General features: G+C 37.6%; 1 protein-coding gene and 1 long non-coding RNA gene across 3 annotated transcripts in view; one reads left to right on the plus strand and one right to left on the minus strand.

Moving 5' to 3' along the window:
* cux2b (cut-like homeobox 2b) overlaps nt 1-19,739 on the plus strand; it is a 180,622-nt gene that overhangs the window by 118,925 nt on the left and 41,958 nt on the right. For both annotated transcript variants that reach the window (XM_056259351.1, XM_056259352.1), the window contains exon 4: nt 5,953-6,031. In XM_056259351.1, the coding sequence (XP_056115326.1) occupies nt 5,953-6,031 (79 nt within the window). The remainder of the gene's footprint in view (nt 1-5,952; nt 6,032-19,739) is intronic.
* On the minus strand, nt 15,448-15,946 carry LOC130091478 (uncharacterized). The gene is made up of 2 exons (XR_008807814.1): nt 15,844-15,946; nt 15,448-15,748 (listed from the first exon to the last, which is right to left on the minus strand). It is a non-coding gene; the product is annotated as an uncharacterized LOC130091478 (long non-coding RNA).

Genomic DNA, 19,739 nt, shown 5'->3' on the forward strand with positions numbered 1-19,739 from the left:
TAGTTAGCAATGTCCGACCGTGGAGATCATGGTCAGTAAGACTTATTTATTTAAATTAATGCTTTTATTCATTCAGTAAGGAGTGACAGTAATGTCACAAAAGATTTCTATTTCTTTAGAGCTTTCTATTCACGGTTTTCCACAAAGATATGAAACAGCACTGTTTTCAAAATTGATAATAATCAGAAATGTTTCAGCATATTAGAATGATTTCTGATCATCTGACACTGAAGACTGGAGTCATTTTAAATTGTAATAATATTTCACAATATTACTGTTATACTACCGTAAATGCAGCCTTGGTGAGCAGAAGAGACTCTTTCAAAACCCGACCTCAATCTTTTGATTGGTAGTTAGTTTATATACAGGAGAAATCAATTTTCCTAAAGCAAAAAAATGTAATTTCAATTTCAAAAGAGGACGTTTTAAACTCTAATTGTTACAGAATGTTTAGTAGTACATCAAATTCACATTTCAAAAGATCAAGGTAAATGCGATTTCTCATGAAATGAGGCTTTTAATATTTCTCAGTTATCCATCTAAATTAATATTCAATATGATTTTATGCAGCACAAACATTGCTGTCGTATGTTGTCTGGACTCAGGAGAGACGGTAGCTGGATCAGTGATGTGGAGGCGTCCCGTGCATATTAACATCAGCGCATGCACACGTGTGTGTGTGTGTGTGTGTGTGTGTGTGTGTGATTGATGTCTAGGCGCTGGAGTTGACGGGTTAATGGTGTGATGTTGGAGGTAATCTATGTGTTCTCTCGTTAAGAGATGATGAAGAACTCTGAGAGGTACGTAAAAATGTCCAAATCTAACATGATGAGGATGATGATGGTGATGATGCTTTCGTCTAATAAGTCATTATACCCTTGACAAATGAAGGCTGGAATGGCTCTTCATCTTGTGTAAATTCATAAGGAAATGTTTGTTGTCTCTTGCAGAATTACAGGGATTTATCTTTGCGTGATTATTATCCGGCCATATGTGAGACAGTCTGTGTGCAATTCATTCATGTTTTCAGTCCTGATGCTGTAGGAAAGAGAAAGTTTATAAATAAATGTGCGTATTTTTGTGTCTCCAATAAGATTCTGAACACTGAAAGAGGTATCAGATACCAACTTAAAGTATCTTTTTTTGGGTAATAAATAACTTTTTAATGTTGATCTGTTTGTTTTGAGCAGCTCGACATGTCAAGTTCTGACTCAACCAATGGCATGAGTTTGGGGTGGGACTATTTTTTTGTCTGACCAATGGCAGATGAGAGGAGTGTTTAGGCAACTATTTGCAGGTTTTGCAAGTGTTGAGAAGCAGCATTGATTAAAGCGGTCAGATCAGCAGATGCTCTGCCTAGTTTAACATGTCTTCACAGTAAGCATCACACACTCTTTCTCTGCGTTTACTGGCTTGTGTTCTTTGTATGTGAGAGCTCCAGTGCTGATGGAGCAACTGAAGGCCATGTCTTTGAAAAAAGAGAGAGAGAAACACAATTGCTTTTAGACAGCGAGCGCGGGAGACTATTGTATCAGTATTGATTCCTGTAGTGCCGCTGGATTCTGCATGAAGTTCATGAGGCAGCGGCAGAAGAGGACTGAGGGTACGGCACACTTCACATGACATGATGCTTATAGAGCAGCTTCAGAATGACATGCCTGCTATTTCAAGGAAAGTATAAATGCAGTATATATAGTAATATATATGTGCAGAATGCAAATTTTCCTACTGCATTTGACTAAACGTACAGCATGCAACAGCACGCAGAATATAGTATGCTATAAATGAATGCTACTGAATTAAATGGTATACTACGGTTTGTTGCATGGTGTTTTACATAATACTGCCTACAGGTTTTAATTTCTCAGTGTCAATAAATCTCATGAAGAAATACCTGGCTCATATTTCACCTCAAAACCAATAAAAATAAATTATATTTTGCATGAAAAGAAAACCTATTTTTAGAACCATTCAGATTGATTTCTTTAATTAATTAATAAAAAATGATGCAGTGGTGAAATTAATAAATGAATTAACCTTTTAAAATTGCAATCAGCCTAAATTAACTAGCAAAAACTATTTTTACGCATAAATAATTCATTTATAATTTGTTTAGCATTGTATTAGGCTTCTATAAACACATCAGAGATGAATCAGAGATTATTAGAATACGTTTTAACAAAAAAAATACTATTTCAGTCTGCACTGTAAAAAATGAATCATGGGTCTTGTAATTTTCATTAAAAAAATAAAGGTGATAATTAAAAATATTGTGTATATTTTGTTAAGAAAATTGTGGTTCAGTGTTGTATAGAAAATATTGAGAACATTTCACTAATAAAACCAAGAGATACATTTTCCTAATTATTTTAAGGAAACATACACAATTTTGAGGCTTGAATTGAGGAACCGATTAAGCTGATAAAATTAAGGAAAAAGGGCTACCAATTTATTTTAAGAGAATTAGCTCAATTATGCGGTTTTATTTAGAGACACCATTGTTAGTTCCCAGCATGCTTTGCACATGGCTGGCAATGGAGAGGAAATATTGAAATTAAGTGTTATTTTATGTGTTTTTGAGTAAAGGGAAACATCTGCTAATGTTTAATGTTCAGTTATGTTTGACATTTGAAAGAGTTTCTATTATGTTGAAGTTTTGATCGTTACCATTGTGCAGAAGAGTTGGGCTTATAAGGTTGTGAATAACTGCATGTAGTGATATTTTGAAGCATTTTGCTTTGTTCGTTGAGTTAAAACTTTGTTATAATGCTAGTGCAGTAACAAGTTTGAATATGAGGTGTGCTAACAGACTTTTAATAATGCAATATAACTAAAAGTCTAATATAAACAGGTTATTTCCATTCACTCTAATTCACACACTTTTGAGCGTCAACTTAAAATAAAAAAGCATATTTCACAAAAAATATTAAATTCATTGTATCACAGACTAAATAATTAAGGGGATTTTACATGATTTATTCAGGTAGATTCCATGAAAGAAATCAAGCCTTATACTCAAAAATATTATGTGTAATATTGTTAACAATCTTTTTAATTAAATAGCAGTAACATTTTTTACAGTGTGTACTTCAAAATTTCACGTCTCAATGTGTAACTTGCCATTCCTTTATAATTATTAGTGAAATATACTAGCAATTTCTGAGTAAAAATTATTTCAAAGTAAATTCTACACCAGATTTTTTTTTTCAGTGCGTCTGAAAAATAGGTTCACTATGTAACTTTTGGCCCTGCAGAAGAACATTGGTTGTGCTTTTGCTCTGCGTGACTGTGCGGATGAATATGGTTATCATAAAAGATTCACTATAGGCTTAAGAGATTTAACCAGTTTAGATGGAAAGGATCTCAAGCTGACTAGCTGAAGACGTTACTTTACCTATTAATAGACACAATATCTCCTTGAAATTAAATTCCAGCCCAACACTACAATAACCATAATGAAATGATCTTCAACAAAAGATAATGCTTTACAGTGAACTCTGTTAGAGAGCTTCAATAAAACACCTTACTGACCTGTTAAATAATCAAACCACCATCATCTCTGTGTCGCTTTAACAACATTTCACATCCCTCAGTTCTCTCCATCTCTGAAAAGCCAAGCTAATGTTGATTCTTGTTTTATTACGAGCTCGGTCTCGTTCTCTTTCTCCAGCAGACTCTCCTCTGTTCGCCGTTTCTTTTAAACGGGTGATTCTCTGGTTGGAGATTTAGCAGCTCCATGTCAACCTTTCTCGCTCGCTGTGAAGACTAACCACCCACACACACACACACACACACACACACACACACACACACACACACACACACACTCAAGCACACATCTTTGTGGGGACTCTCCATAGGCGTAATGGTTTTTATACTGTACAAACTGTATATTCTGTCCCCTTACACTAACCCTACCCCTAAACCTACCCATCACACACAACTTTCTGCATTTTTACATTTTCAAAAAACATTACTTAGTATGATTTATACGCTGTTTGCCTCATGGGGACCGCTGGCTGGTCCCCACAATGTAGGTGATTTCAGTTTTTACTATACTTGTGGGGTCATTTGGTCCCCACAATGTAATATAAACATGAACACACACACACACACACTCACTCACTCACTCAACTAACTTCTGCCACTCCCACCAGACACACACACACACACACTCAACTAACCTCTGTCACTCCCACAACAGACAAGCGTCAAAGAAGCCGGAGCAACTTTTCTCTATTTACAGATATGACGAGACACACACGGGCGAGCGACGCATGTACGCAATTTCCCGCGAAAACCATCCAGACAGGTCTGAAATATAAACACTTATAATAGCCTTACCATAGTGAATCAGGGTAAGACAAAAACACGTTTGGAAGTATTGATGGTGTATTGACTCATTTCAATGTTGTTAATTCTGAAAAAAAAAAAAAAGTGTTTATCTTCTTTTGATTGTGGGCTGAAATATGACCCAGACACTTTTCACTCGCGTATACTTCACAGTATGCAGTCTTCTAACGCAGCCATTGACTTCTCTTCACCCAACACACTTTGATTTACTTCAGTATAAAACATCCTTTGAGTCAAACATTAATGGCTTGATTTGAATATAAAGGACTTTGTGTTTGATTTGAGTCACAGCCGCTGTGAGTCTCTCTCTCCTCGCATCACAACTGGCATCAAACCCGCTTCACCCGCAGGCCTGTCTGCTCGTATTTCACATGGGCAGCAAGCGTCCCGTCAGGGTTTTGAGCAGTAACCTCCCCTCCAGTGTGCACTTGAATCTCAATGACGGCCCGAGTGTTGTTTCTGAGGTTTTCTGTGTGGTCTTTGCAGCTCTAACCCACATATCCACAGGCACAGGTGCCCTCTCTACGGGGCCAGGTGGCGGCCCATTCTGCTCCCGCTCTTTCTAAATGAATCCGTAATTGGTTTGAGTCACCTGTGGAGAGGAGAATAGCAGGGGTGACGGGTCGGGTTAGGCGAGGTTGTGGTTGAATCTGACCTGGCTTCAGTGGTCCAGCACAGACTCAGAGCTGTCAGCAACACTTTCCTCTTCATTTCTGTCTCACACACACACACAGGTCTGGTTTACTATCTTTGTGAGGACTCTCCATAGACGTAATGGTTTTTATACTGTACAAACTGTATATTCTGTCCCCTTACACTAACCCTACCCCTAAACCTGCCCATCACAGGAAACATTTAGCATTTTTACATTTTCAAAAAAAATAATTCTGTATGATTTATAAGTGTGTTTACCCATGCGTGACACGAGTCCCCATGAGTTTGTGTGCATTCAGGTTTATGTCCCCACCGGGATAGAAAAACATGTACGTACACACACACACACACACACAGTGTTTGTGAAACACTATGCACTATACAAAGCTAAATGTTTTGAACAGTATGCTAAATTTTTGTCACATGACCATTTGTACATTGGAGTTGTTTAGTTTTAATTTGCAGTCCAGTTTTAAAATATTTTAACTTTTAGCCGTTCAATTAAATAAGTCTGGAAAAATCACAGTTGACATTATTTATGGTTTATTCATCAGACTTGAAGTGGAAGTTCATTGTGAGATACAGTGTTCTGTGCAGTGCGCTACTGCACACCTTGCCAAAAGTATTATTAAGCCATCCATAATGCACTGTTTACATCCTGCAGAATTAACTCTAAGCGTACCCGTAGTGAGAGTTGTGATGAGTGTGAGTATCTGGTATATTTGTCGCAGTATCGGATGCTTTGTTGCATTGGTGAGTTTATTAGACAGTTTTCCTCGAGAGCCATCATACTAATGTTTTTCTCCGCTTAAGTACTGGAACAAAGTTTATTTGCAGCTCTGCGGTATCAACATATGGAGCAGAATTATTGATTGTAATGTTTTCTTATGTGTTGCGTGGCCCTTAAGTGTGTGCTAGATTGATGAGCTCATCTCTCTGCTGCAGGTGGTTGCGTTGAGCCAGCGCAGTAAGGAGGCGGAGTCTGCGTTCCTGGGAATATATAAACAGCTGATCGAGGCCCCAGGTGAGCTGCACACCTGCCACACACACACACACACACAAACCTGCAGCAACAAGGAGCATTCATGACTCAAAGGGACACAACTAGCCTATAAGAAGTAACTTGCATGATATTGTTCATTTGATTTTTTGGGGGGCTATTAAAAATCTGTTAAAAGCGTCATATATCATGTAAAACAGGATTTTTCTTCCTCTTTTGAAGTAGAAGAGTTTGATGTAGACATACACAACATAACATCTTTATACATAAGCATACAGTTCAGTGTTATTTTAGGATTATTTATATACAAATATAGTATTTATTAACATTTTGAATTAGCTTTTATTTTTATATTTTCAGTTTTATCTAAAATTTTATCACATGCTTTTGTCCTTTTTTTATATTTCTATTTAGCTTTAACTTATTTTTATTTCAGTTTTAGTCAGTTTCATTCGTCAACTTAAACTTCTTTTATTTCAATTAGTTGGTCAATTAGTTGCAAATGTTTGGCAAGAAAACATTTCTAATTTTCATTAAAGATATATAAGATTTATATGAAATATTTATATTTTATTTTATTTCAGCTTTACTCCAATTAACGAAAATGATTTTTAATATGGAACTTCTTAGATATGGACATCTTAAAGGTACAGTCACAAATGTTGACTGTTTTTTCATCTCATATTTATATTTTCTCTTATTTCAGCTTTATTTTAATTAACAAACTAATAATTTTATCATTAGTTAACAATAACAACACTGATTTAGTCACTTAGTCCACTGTATTAAAGTGCACATGAGCTCATTAACATACAGGTGAAACTCGAAAAATTAGAATATGGTGCAAAAGTTCATTTATTTCAGTAATTCAACTTAAAAGGTGAAACTAATATATTATATATAGACTCATTACATGCAAAGTGAGATATTTCAAGCCTTTATTTGTTATAGTTTTGATGATTATGGCTTACAGATATGAAAACTTTTTCACAATATTCTAATTTTGAATTTGGGGTTTTCATAAGTAGTAATCCATAATCATCAAAACTATAACAAAATAAAGGCTTGAAATATCTCACTTTGCATGTATTGAGTCTATATAATTAGTTTCACCTTTTAAGTTGAATTTCTGAAATAAATGAACTTTTGCACCATATTCTAATTTTTCGAGTTTCAACTGTTATGACTGAAATATAAACACCTATTCAGTAACTTGGTTTGCTCTAATGAGGTCATATTGATATGCACGTCTTAAAGATACAGAAGCACAAACTGTCTGTTAGAAAATGATCATGCTAGTAAAATTTGATTATGAGTAATATAATAAGTGTTTATGAACGTGTAGAAAGTGGAGTGGTTTGGGGTCGGGTGGGTCCATATGGTCTCAGGTTCTGATGACTGCAGTGGGCCAATCAGAGCTCAGTTGGATGTGAAATGTGGGATTGATGAGGAGTGTGGAGCAGGGGAGAGACGATAAGAGAGAAAGAGACACACAGAGACGGGAGAAAGAGGACAGGGGCCTGACGCTAGACCGTCCTATCAGAGATCACAGAAGGCTTGATGCCACTCTCTACACAGTCATTGGGTAATGGAAGCTTCTTCTGGAGAGATAAACTCTGTTCTCAAACCTAGGGAGCGGCCTACCTAGACAGCACTTACAGGTGTCACAGGTGCACTCCTGACGAGACGGCTCTTTAACTCTTTCCCCGCCAGCATTTTTTTTTTTAAGTTGCCAGCCACCGCCAGCATTCTTGATCATTTTAACAAAATTGTCATGGCCCCCAGAATATTTTGTTGTATGAGTATCTGAACATGCAATATATCAAAAGAAAGAATAGAGCCGCGGCTTTAAAAAATAAAAAAAAAATAAAAAATAAAAAACGTGGTAAAACACTTTACTTGAAGGGGTGTGCATAAGACTGACATGACACCTTCATAATCATGACATGACACATGTCATGAATATGAAGGAGGTTTTATGCATGTTTATGACAACTGTCATTAAGTGTCATTCGCTCAATTATGACATTTTGAATGCAAATATTGGTTGAGATGTCTTTATGACAACTTGACATAAACCAATACATCATTACCTGTCAGTGTCTTGGTAATGACAACTTGACATTACCAAGACAACATAAATTGTCATAAATATGTCATAAACATAACATTAGCAGATTAATTATCAAACTTAAGAAACCACTTAGCTTTATGGGTTAACATTACATTAAACTGTCACGTGGTTGGTTTTGACATTGGCTGTCATGAGGCCGTTATAACTGTGTCATGAATAATTTTCTTGACCTCAACTACAGTGGTACAAATTGAATTTGTCATTAAAATGTTATAATGGCTTCATGACAGCCAATGTCAAAACCAACCACATGACAGTTTAATGTAATGTTAACCCATAAAGCTATTGGTTTCTTAAATTTAATAATTAATCTGCTATGTCATTGTGCTGTCTTAGTAATGTCAAGTTGTCATGACAAAGACATCTCAAACAATGTCATATTTGCATTAAAAATGTGATAATTCAGCGAATTACACTTAATGACAGCGGTCATAAACATGCATGAAACCTCCTTCATGTGTCATGTCATGTTTATGAAGGTGTCATGTCAGTCTTATGCACACCCCTTCAAGTAAAGTGTTACCAAAAACGTTTTATTGTGGTTTCATGCATTCTTTTTTTTTATTAACACTTCTATCAAACTTTTATCAACAAACTATCAAATCGCATTTTTGTCAAAGACTACATCCAGATGGGATTCAGAACGATGATCAAAACACAGATGGAGTAGATCGAGTCAAACACACTCAAAGCTTCACAGTCCTGTAGCTCGACCTGAGTCGACATTTCATTCAGTAACATTAGACCGTTTCGATTAATCTGCTGTTTAATGTTGATGATCGTGTTTTTCTGCTTACATGTGCTATCGCTTGTTTCTGCTTCTTCTGTGTTTTGATCAGGAGATTCTGTGCTCTTTCAGTAGATGTGTCATAGCGCCCCCTACCCTATAACAGTGAAAACACGGAAAGCCGTACATTTAAAGAGTTAAAAAGGCAACTTAAAGGGATAGTTCACCCAAAAATGTCAACATTTGCTCACCCTCAAGTTGTTCCGAGTTGTATGAATTTCTTGCTTCTGCTGAACACAGAATACAAACAGTTGTTGACTTCCATAGTATGGAAAAAAGTCCATACAAATGTTTAGTTTCTGACATTCTTCACAATATCTTCTTTTGTGTTCGGCAGAAGAAATAAACTCATACAGGTTTGGAACAACTTGAGGGTTAGTAAATGATGACAGGATTTAGATTTTTGGGTGAACTATCTCTTTAAGGCAATATAGGTAACTTAACTAGACGGCAATCCCAGAATGCATTCTGACTGACTCAAAGATGGTGGATAAGGCAACCTATATGTCATTCAGTGCTGAAAACGAATGATTTCTCAGTGTTATTTAAAGTGTAATTGTAACCACTATTTGTGTGCGCAGCATATGCTTATTAAAGTATTGCAGCGTTTATATGGCTGTTTAGAAACGCTCTACATACTGTAGGCAGTTTCAATTGCACATCTTTTTTTCCAGTCCCAGTGAATAACTCCATTTGACCTCGTCTGTGGCATTTATTATTTAATTTTTTTGGCTGGTTCATTTTGCACAAAAACACGTTCTGATTTGCATGCAACCAAGGGTGACTGTGGTTAAACGTGGCCAAAGTTTCCCCCCAAAGCCGTGGCCATCAGATTTCATGGGTCTCATGTGATGCGAGCGTAACCCGGCACTTGACCTCCCTGTGAAGAGCTACGTTTTCATCTGTATCGACCTCTGGCGGATCTTGCCATCTGTGAGGGTGAGCCTGTTGTCTACTCTACAGCAACCTATTAATCTGTTCCTTCCTCTGGCTTTGAGCAAGGTCACCCCCCCCCCCCCCCATCCCCATCCCCATCCCATCCCATCCCGGGGAATGAACCGTTCCAGGTGGATAAAGGACAGTAAACTAGCTCAGCTTCCAGAAACACCAACACGCTTGTGGATTGTTGATCCAACATGTTTGTGTTCATAATCAGCGCACAAACACAATCTGTCTTTACTTGTATAGCAAAGTGCCACAAATCAACAATTATAAAAACCTGTTTTAAAGGGTTTACATGCAAACCACTAAACCACTGATCTCATGCCAATTTGTGCGTATTTTGCGAGGTGGCTAATTTGTACGAATTCATACGACCTCACTCGTGTAGGATTTTTGCTAAATCGTACATTACGAGTTGCCCAATTCGTCTGAATTCCTGACCCCGCCCCTAAACCTACCCATCATTGGGGTTTAGACAAATCGAACGAATTCGTACGAGTGAGGTCGTATGAATTCGTACAAATTAGCCACCTCGTACGAATTGCTCGTGAGATAGTGTTGGAATTTCTGAAAAATACTTTTATTTTCCAATAAAGATGAGTTGTCAGATTAGGGCTAGGCGATAGGATGATATAAAATGATTCTCTTTAGAAAAGTAAGCCTCATTATTTAAGGCATCATTCATGCCACAATCAGTGTGCGGTGAATTATGTGCTAAAGTTTAATATGTAGGGTTAGGGTTGCCCTAGTAATAATATCACAGCTGAACATATTTCCATCCAGTCAAATCCCGATGGATAAAATTCGGTTCTGCTTTAGCAACTCAAACCCTTTTTAAGTGATAATGTCATAATCATGATTCTATAGACCTTATGCGCCAGAGAAACGAGGGCGCCGTCATCTTTAAAATATTGTCTTTGAACTTCCGTTTTTGCGGTCGCTCTGTATATCTCTATGGCATCGCTGTCCAGGAGTAACTAGCTTTTAAAGTGGATTTACTTAATGTAGAGTTAATGAAAGTTATCATGAGGATTGTAATGTTTAATGCAGATGTCTTAACAAAGTTCAGTCGACCGGGAAGATTTTAAAACGAGCAGTTCATTCATAAATACAAACCGGAAGTCAAAAGACAACAAGCGCAGCGCTGAAAAGGGGCGGGGCTACATGAGCTCTATAGGCGGCTTCAGTTACTGTACCTGTAATATTTATTCACCAGTATTATGATTCTCTCCGTGAGGCTCTCTTCAGATAAACTCATATCTGACCGCTGTCTTTAAAGCGTTAAGAGTCCTGCGACCCGCTTGTAAGGTATTGATAAAGTTAACACAAAACATGCTGCTCATCTGTTTATCTACAAAGAGTTGAGTTTGTCTTTTCACTGCAGGAGGAGGCGAAGGGAAAATGCTGATGCGTCCTTTACATGCTAATCGCTCTGTGTGTCTCTTTTTCTGTCTGATATCAACGTGATGATGGCTCCCCGTTTCCACGTTCTTATGTTTTGCTCTGTTTTACTGTTTCATCAGCAATTATTGAATCCCTGATTGTTCAGCTGTGTATAATTATGAAAAAATAATTGTAAAACAGATGTGAGTGTTTCTCCAACTCTAGCACTTTTGGCCCTGTGGATGTTAGAAAATAAACTTGCACTTTCACTAGTTTATTTCATTTGCCTACTACTAATGTGCGAGTGCGACATCAATTTTTATTTTATTTTTATTTCCATCATTTCATCATTGGTGGTGGAAATGACATTTGAAACATTTGTGTCCAACTCTTTTTTTCTTTTTCTTGCTAAGAGTAATTTAATAATTGTGTGTATCCTGAATATACACGATTAAATATTTAAAGTTTTGCATATTTTGACAAAATTACAGCCTAACTGGAAATGATGCACAATAAAACATTCTGTTATAATTTAAATATTCTGATAAACTAAATATGATAATTAAAAAGTGATGTACCTTGATATTTCTCAAACTATTTTGTCTACCTTTGATAAAACACGATTAGGGTTAGTATTGTTGGTTGCGGTGAAAATAACAATTTTGTGTAAAAACTTTTTCAGCATTTATTGTGTGAAAAAAATCTAAATATATTTTTTTAATATTTTCTACAGTTTATTTCATTATTTGACCATAGTTATAATTTAAAATCATGTTTGTATGGTGAATTTTCATGTATTAAGATTGAGAATGTATCACGGACAAAGTTAAAACTATAAAATCAGTATATAAAATACATTTGAGTATTAAAAATAAAATGACAGTGGCATTCATATGACAACTTTCAGGGCATAAAATTGCTTGAAGTTGAAGAAACACCTGCAAATGAACTATATATATATATGCTATTGTGTGTGTGTGTGTGTGTGTGTACAACTATCTTTTTGGGGACCGGTTTGAGTTTTAGACCATCGGAGTAAGGACAAAGAGAGTAAAGTCAGGACATTTTGGCTGGTCCTCAGTTTCTGAGAGCCTTTAAAGGCCTGTTTGAGGGTCAAGACTTGGTTTTAGGGATCAGGTTATAATTAGGTTTAGGGTCAGGGTTCAAGTTAGGCTTTTAGTTGTGATGGGTTTGGGTAAGGAGCTAGAGATTGCAGTCAATGAATGTCTTCATAAAGATAGATAGCACAAGAATGAGTGTGTGTGTGTGGGGGGGGGGGGGGGGGGGTGTGAGCAGGGGCGTAGCCATCATTTCAAAAGTGAGGGGGACAGAATCATGTCAAGTTTTTTTCTTCAGACTTTTGTTGACAGGTTTTTGCTTAATTGGTTTAATATGCAATTTATTTTTAAAGCAATAAAACAGAAAGAAAGAAATGCAGATGTTCAGTAGGCTACTTTATATTGCACATGCAGGGTTTTTGGTTGAAAACGAGGCGGAGGTGGTAAAATCCCGACCATGTATTTAAATTAGATAATAAAATGTTTATTTTTCGTAGATCACCATATAGCCTACTGTGTTACCCACATTATTTTTGTAGGTGTATCTCAGTAGGCCTACTTCTAGGGGGGTCCGGGGGCATGCCCCCCCGGAAGAAAATTTTGTAATTTTTAAAGATAAATTCATTAATCTGGTGCACTTTGAGTCCCCCGAATCCACTGTTAAAAATAAATAATCCACCCGTCAACCGCCCAAACATATGATATTCTCTGATTTATATTTGAAAAATCGCATTACAATTATTAAAATTATCAGTGTTAAACATGATAATATGGTTAAATATCACACTGAAGTAGACTGATTTGAAAATAACATTTAGGTTACTTAGAATAAAAGTTCTTCTTTTGGCAAAATTAAATTTCCTTAAAAGCCTAAACAATGTCTGTCTTACTAAACTTTCCAATAGGCTGTCGAGTCACGTGACCAAGCCGGAAAACAGATCACATCGCTTCCGATTCAGGTCTTTTGTATGTGCTTCATGACATTTTTTGCGGTTTTATTCAAGATAACTTAAAAGGAGCAAGCAAAAATGAGCATAACCAATGTCCCTCGCATGTGCAGATTGATATTTAAAAGTTTTTTTAATTTTTCTTCTTCACACTAACGTTTAGATATTTAAATAGCATAAAACACCAATAACAAAGTGAACTTAGTAGGTTAGCTGATTACCTTAAAAATCCATAGATATCGTAGTTAGTTCTTACAGCCGTTAACCGTTCTCTGACAAGCGGATGCAATGAGACCCGTTTTCCGGTTTGGTCACGTGACGCTCGGCATAAAGCCTATTGAAAACCTTCAAACTTCAAGCTTTTAAAACTTTCTAGTTAGGCTTTTTCAAGAGAACTTAAAGTTTGTCTATAACTTTTTTATCTAAATGTAAAGTGTTACCGAATTATGGTAAACATCATGTAAATGTTACAACGCTGCCTGATTCAAGCAGATCGTGGCTGTTATTGCATGAAAATACAAATTCAGCATTAACAATCACCATGTTTATTCTAATTTGAAGGGCTTTGATAACATATCTGTGAAAATAAAAGACATTACGAATAAAAAAAGATTGAAAATAGTGCACGTTTTTGCGGGTAGTGAATATTTTCAATTTACAACAAAACTTCTTAATTCAACCAGAGAAATAGGCAGAGTTATTGATCATTGTGCAACACAATTCGGATACCACATGACAACTTACTTGCAGTGCTTGACTTTTTCGTGAAAAACGAGTGAAGAGTTTTTGCCGTTTTGAACTGATACTGATGGATTCGGCGCGGGTGCGAGCATGGGCGTGTCGTAGGCTAATGCACGAGTGAATGATTACCATGGAAACGTGAAAGTCACGTATGTAGATAGACTATCCTTGACTCTTTAGATTTTAAATCTCGATGAAGGCTACACACACCCGCGAAAACCTCAGCTTGTTGTATACACACTTGCCCTATGAAAAAGTGCGGGGGACGAATTTACATTTTATAAAAAGTGGGGGACACGTCCCCCCCGTCCCCCGCGTAATCTACGCCCATGGGTGTGAGTGTGTTTGTGTGTGAGAAATTTCAGTATTAAAGCTGCAGTCCACAGTTTTTCCTCTTTGTCACCATTTCTGTTCGAAATCTGCAATTGCAGTCATTCGCGGAATTATCAACTTTACGTGAGTTGTACCTCGGCACGACACAGCGCGGATTAATCCAATGTTTTGAGGAGAGTGTGCAGCTGTCAATCACTGGATACTGTCATTCAGAATCACAGATTCTACTTTTTGGGAGTATGACCAACATAATAATTTTCACCCAAATGTAATCTGAAGTAACATCCACTTTTGTTCTTCTGACCAACTAAAAACCATTGCAGTAAATCTCGCTGATTAAATCTTACGATCGATTATCATATCACGTCAAACCGTGCAATTGATACTTTGTTCTCAAATTGTTAATGTTCAACATCAGCATTCTGCATTGCGTGACTACATTTAAAGCCCTTCCGATATTTATCCTTGTTTTCGCATGGGCCGGTTGCAGTCTCTTTTTCCAAACTCTCAGTCCAAAGTCTTTTGCATTTTACACCAGGTGAGTCTCCAATTGTCACTGGTGATTGTCGTTTGAACCTTTCTGGATCCGCCATCAAATTAATAAGTTTAATCATATCAAGTGCTGGGAGAAAAGGCTATAAATCTCCACCTCCAGCATCCTCACACGCGATAGCTTATACTATCAGATACAGTGTACAGATGTGACGTAATGACGCAAAGACATGCTCGAATCTCCCGCGGAAATCCACCAGTACCACTGAAACATTATTACAAGCTTACCGTTTTGAATCGAGCTAAGGCAAGCAGATAGTTTTGAACACTGGCTGGTTATGTATTTGCTCAAATTTATTTTGGATAATTTTTAACCCAAAAAAGTTACGGACTGCAGCTTTAAAAATAAAATGATAGAATTCACACAACATAAAATTATTTATTTCTGTTTAGTGTTAATAAAAATCAACCTTCAGGACATAAAAGCGCTTGCAGTTGAAGAAACATGTTCCCGGGAGACATTGTGTGTGTGTGTGTGCGTTCACCAAAATAACATGCTTTTTTTTTCCATAACAAAGTTAAACATTTTATTTCTTTGTCTGTTTCCACGATTGGCAACTTCCTCAGATCTGGCAGCTCTTGAGTTTTGCACCGCGCGGCTCTTAAGGGAAGGTCTGTTGTCTGGTTTCTAAAAGCGTCCGACTCGGAGCGTCTCTGCGTTCTCAGGTAGTTCTTCTGGGAGGCTCGCGGCTCACCTGATGTTGTTAACAGGCCATCTGTTACACGTTCCCCATCCGAATCCCCTGCAAGAACAATCATAAGAGCCTTCGCCCGCCGTAAATAACACACCTCTCGGTTATGTGTTTTTAGCGCCGTCGTATTCATGCCCCGCGGTCATATGGATGCTTTCCGTTTCTGCATCAGCTTACTGGAGGAAAAGCGGGTAAAGTCAAAGTTAGTCCCTCCAGAGGAGCGTGTGCATGTACTGTCACTCAAAGGCGTCTCTGAATCGGTCTCACCTGGAGAGGCTGTTGCCAGGGGCGTCGCCGTAAGACACGCGCCGCGGGTGCGCGCTCTACCTCTGCCTGTGTTTTTGTACCCATAATCCCCCTGCGCCCCCCTCCACACCTCTCCCTCCACCAGTACCCTCCCCCCTCCACACCTCTCCCTCCACCAGTACCCCTGAGGCAGTGTCTTGCTCTTTTCATGTCAGTCGAGAGCCCTGGATCTTCAGGAAATCTCTGCGTGTAGACCAAAACGGGCTCTGTTTGAGAGGACCGAACTTTAGCCGGCTCTGAAGACGCCTTTGTCATGAAAGACCCTGTAAACCTGCCGCTTTCTCTAATGAATGCTAGTGCTATTGCGCGGGCTAGTGGTGACCAGCGGTACTGCGCCACACTTCAGCAGGTGAACTTATTTACTCATCTTTAAACCTGAAAGCCTGGCTGACTTCACACAGTGTTCATAAACGCTTTGAAAGTAACCATCCAGACCACTTTAATCATACAGTTTTAAAGTGCAGGCTCCAAATAGGACAAAAAAAAAGCTAATTTAAAGTGTTTTAAAAGTAGTTCATATGACTCTTGCGCTATATTCCAAGTTTTCTGAAGTCATTTGATGCTTTGTTTGAGGAACACACAAGTTTAAGACATCATTCCCTGGTAATCTTCCTCCGTAGGCTAGCGCTCAAATAATTTGGGTTTAATATGGCATTTGGCATCACTGATCTCAAACAGGGTTTATGTCCCCATTCTGAATGAAAATATTACATTTGAGAGCTGTGAATCAGCGAATTACGGCTTAAATTTGGGCTTTAACTTTAGTTTTGCATACTTTCAGGCTCAAAAAAGGACAAAAAAAGTCACCATTAAATTGTTATAAAAGTAGTTCATACGAATCTTGCATTATATTCCACATTTTCTGAAGTCATTTGATGGTGGTTTGATGAACAGACCAATAGTTAAATAGTAATAATAATCACAATAAAATGAATATATAAAATACATTTGAGTATTAAAAATAAAAATCACAGTGACATAAATGTCTGATTCCTTTGTGTTGCATTTGCTTATATCATTGTCAAACGTGGTGTTAATGTGCGCATTTTGAATGAAAACATGATTTGAGATCTGTGGATCAGTGAATTACGACTTAAATCAGGTTCTGTTCTTCACACAAACTTGGCATGTGATTTGGAATAGAGTGCATGAATCATATTAACCTCTTTTTGGTGCTTTTATGATGTTTTTTTGGTAATTTTTTGGAGCCTGACAGTGTGCATCTTCATTCAACGTTGATCAGCATCTCCTTTTGTGCTCAAAAAATTCAAGTCATACAGGTCTGGAAAGGCACGATGGCCAGTAAATGCTTGTGAACTATTGCTTTAACCATTCAAGAATTCAAAGTTCATGACAGTTTGAGATGTAATTTATCATCTGTGTATTGAAACGCTTACAGCGGGATGTATTTGTCTCCCTGGTAGTTCCCTCACGCATCTGTAAGCCTCTTTATGTCACTGTTTTCATGGAAGAGTGACAGTATTTTGTGTAGTTCATTATTTTCCTGCAGACTGAAGGTGAAACTCACATGAAATACTGTAGTTTTGCACCCTTAAAAAATAACATGCTTAGACTTACCTTTTCATCTAGAAAATAAAGAAACATTGTATTCTGGTTGTTTATGGTCCTGAGGTCCTCCGGGACCGTGTCACATGTTTCATTAGTAGTTCACACTTTGGGTGTCTTATTGTTGAAGATGTGATACTTTCAGGGTATTTTTCGCTAGAGATCCGTGTGTGTTTGTGTGTGTGTGTGTGTGTGTGTGTGAGAGAGAGAGAGAGAGAGAGAGATCTCTGTGGGCCGCTAGAGATTATGTACTGATGATTTGTAAGAGCAGTAATAAACACAAAGCCCAGGAGATGTTTGAGATGTTTAATAATGCATTATGTTCATAAAAGTGCTGCCCGGCCAATGAGTCCCTATAGAGAACAAGCCCACCGGGAGAAAACTGAAGTGTGTGTGTGTTTGAGAAGGTGAATATATAAGGCTTCACGTGTCTCAGAGCATCTTACAGTACACTATATCCTCTTGACAGACCGTCATGGAAATAATGGCATTTTTAAGTGCCTTGCCTAATGAAATAATGGTAAATTATATGAAGTAATTATAGAGTTTGTGTGCATGGAAATGTGACTGAATACAGTTGCCTCGAAAAGTATTTGGACGTATACAAATGCCTTTGCATTAAATATCAAAATATAAAACAAGTGTAATTTACTCTAAATTCTAAACGTCCTTAAAACAAGCAAAATTATGTCAGATGGATTTGTTTTAAGAGATTATGTTTTGAATTAAGCTTATTTTTCTCAGCCCATTGGCATTTTTGTAATGAGTGGTAATAATGAGTTTGAACTTTTCGTTTCAAAGAACTGATTCAACAAATGCGTTTCAGTTATTCGTTACATGCTCTAAAACGCTCCAATAAGCCATAGTTATGTTTACTTTTTTGATCAAGCTTTATGAATACGTTTTTTTATTGCAATTATAAGTGTCCCAGGTCAGTTCAAAGATCGGCTCATAAAATGAAGTCATTTAGGACCAAACCAAAATCTGCATTTAAGCAATTATAAAATTCATTAACACCAGGTGGTCTTCAGTTCAGTGAGTCTGAGATGTTAAATCGAGAACCTCATGTAGTCTCATGTAAGCAAATCTTTTGGTTCATTCGTTCAGACTGGTTTTGATTCACTGAAAAGATTCAAAATAACGACTCATATACAATGCATGTTATAGACAACTCTAAATTTTGTGAGGTTTATTTGCAAGTCAGTCTTGTTTCAAGGATGTCGAGCCAAAAGTTTGCCAAATGTTTTGTTTGTAAAGTGTGTAAATGCATCTTTGAAATCAATGGCACTTGCTCTGATGTTCTGATTCTAATGACATTCAGACATTTGAAGTGTCTTTTTTTAGTCAGGTTGTGAATATGACTTTATCTGAATCACACATAGATGTTTTGCACCACATTTGTTCATAAAGCCATGGTTCCTCATGACTCAGATTCGCGTGGCACTAGACATCACCAGCGTCTCCTGAAATCATCCCGGTGGCCTTCAGTTAATATTCCAGAGTTAACACAAATGCTTGGCCTCTCTCGGCCGATCCGTTGGCTTTCCTCTTGTTTGTATCCTTCATCTTTTATTGAGATCACTCGTCTCTAGCGGAGCCTCACGCAGCTGCTCCTCTGCGCCGCTTTCAAGCGCACTTCACAGCTGATTCTTATTGATGTTTGTCCGACTGTGTCCTTCACAACGCCACTAAAACAAAAAGGCTTTGAGAGGCAAGTTTGTCTTTCAGCGCACGCAGTCGTAGGAAGAGACGCATCTCTCTCTTTACCTCGTTCTCTCTCCACGTTATTACTTTCTTCATCAAGGCTTTTGCAAAAGCATTTATTATTACTGCTTGAGTATGAAGGGCAAAGAAATGTTGAATGTTAAAATGAGAGGAATTTAAGTTTCAATGATGTTTTTCAGGGAACATTTAAGATCAGGTCACAATGTTCCCATGGCTGTACACAGACAAAAACGTTAAAGTTTGTCACATTGGTGGTATCGGATGAAATATACACTCACCGGCCACTTTATTAGGTACCCCATGCTAGTAACGGGTTGGACCCCCTTTTGCCTTCAGAACTGCCTCAATTCTTCGTGGCATAGATTCAACAAGGTGCTGGAAGCATTCCTCAGGGAGTTTGGTCCATATTGACATGATGGCATCACACAGTTGCCGCAGATTTGTCGGCTGCACATCCATGATGCGAATCTCCCGTTCCACCACATCCCAAAGATGCTCTATTGGGTTGAGATCTGGTGACTGTGGAGGCCATTTTAGTACAGTGAACTCATTGTCATGTTCAAGAA

Source organism: Rhinichthys klamathensis, unplaced genomic scaffold (assembly GCF_029890125.1).
Source record: "Rhinichthys klamathensis goyatoka isolate OS25496 unplaced genomic scaffold, OSU_Roscu_1.1 h1tg000167l_1, whole genome shotgun sequence".
NCBI classification, from domain to species: domain Eukaryota; kingdom Metazoa; phylum Chordata; class Actinopteri; order Cypriniformes; family Leuciscidae; genus Rhinichthys; species Rhinichthys klamathensis.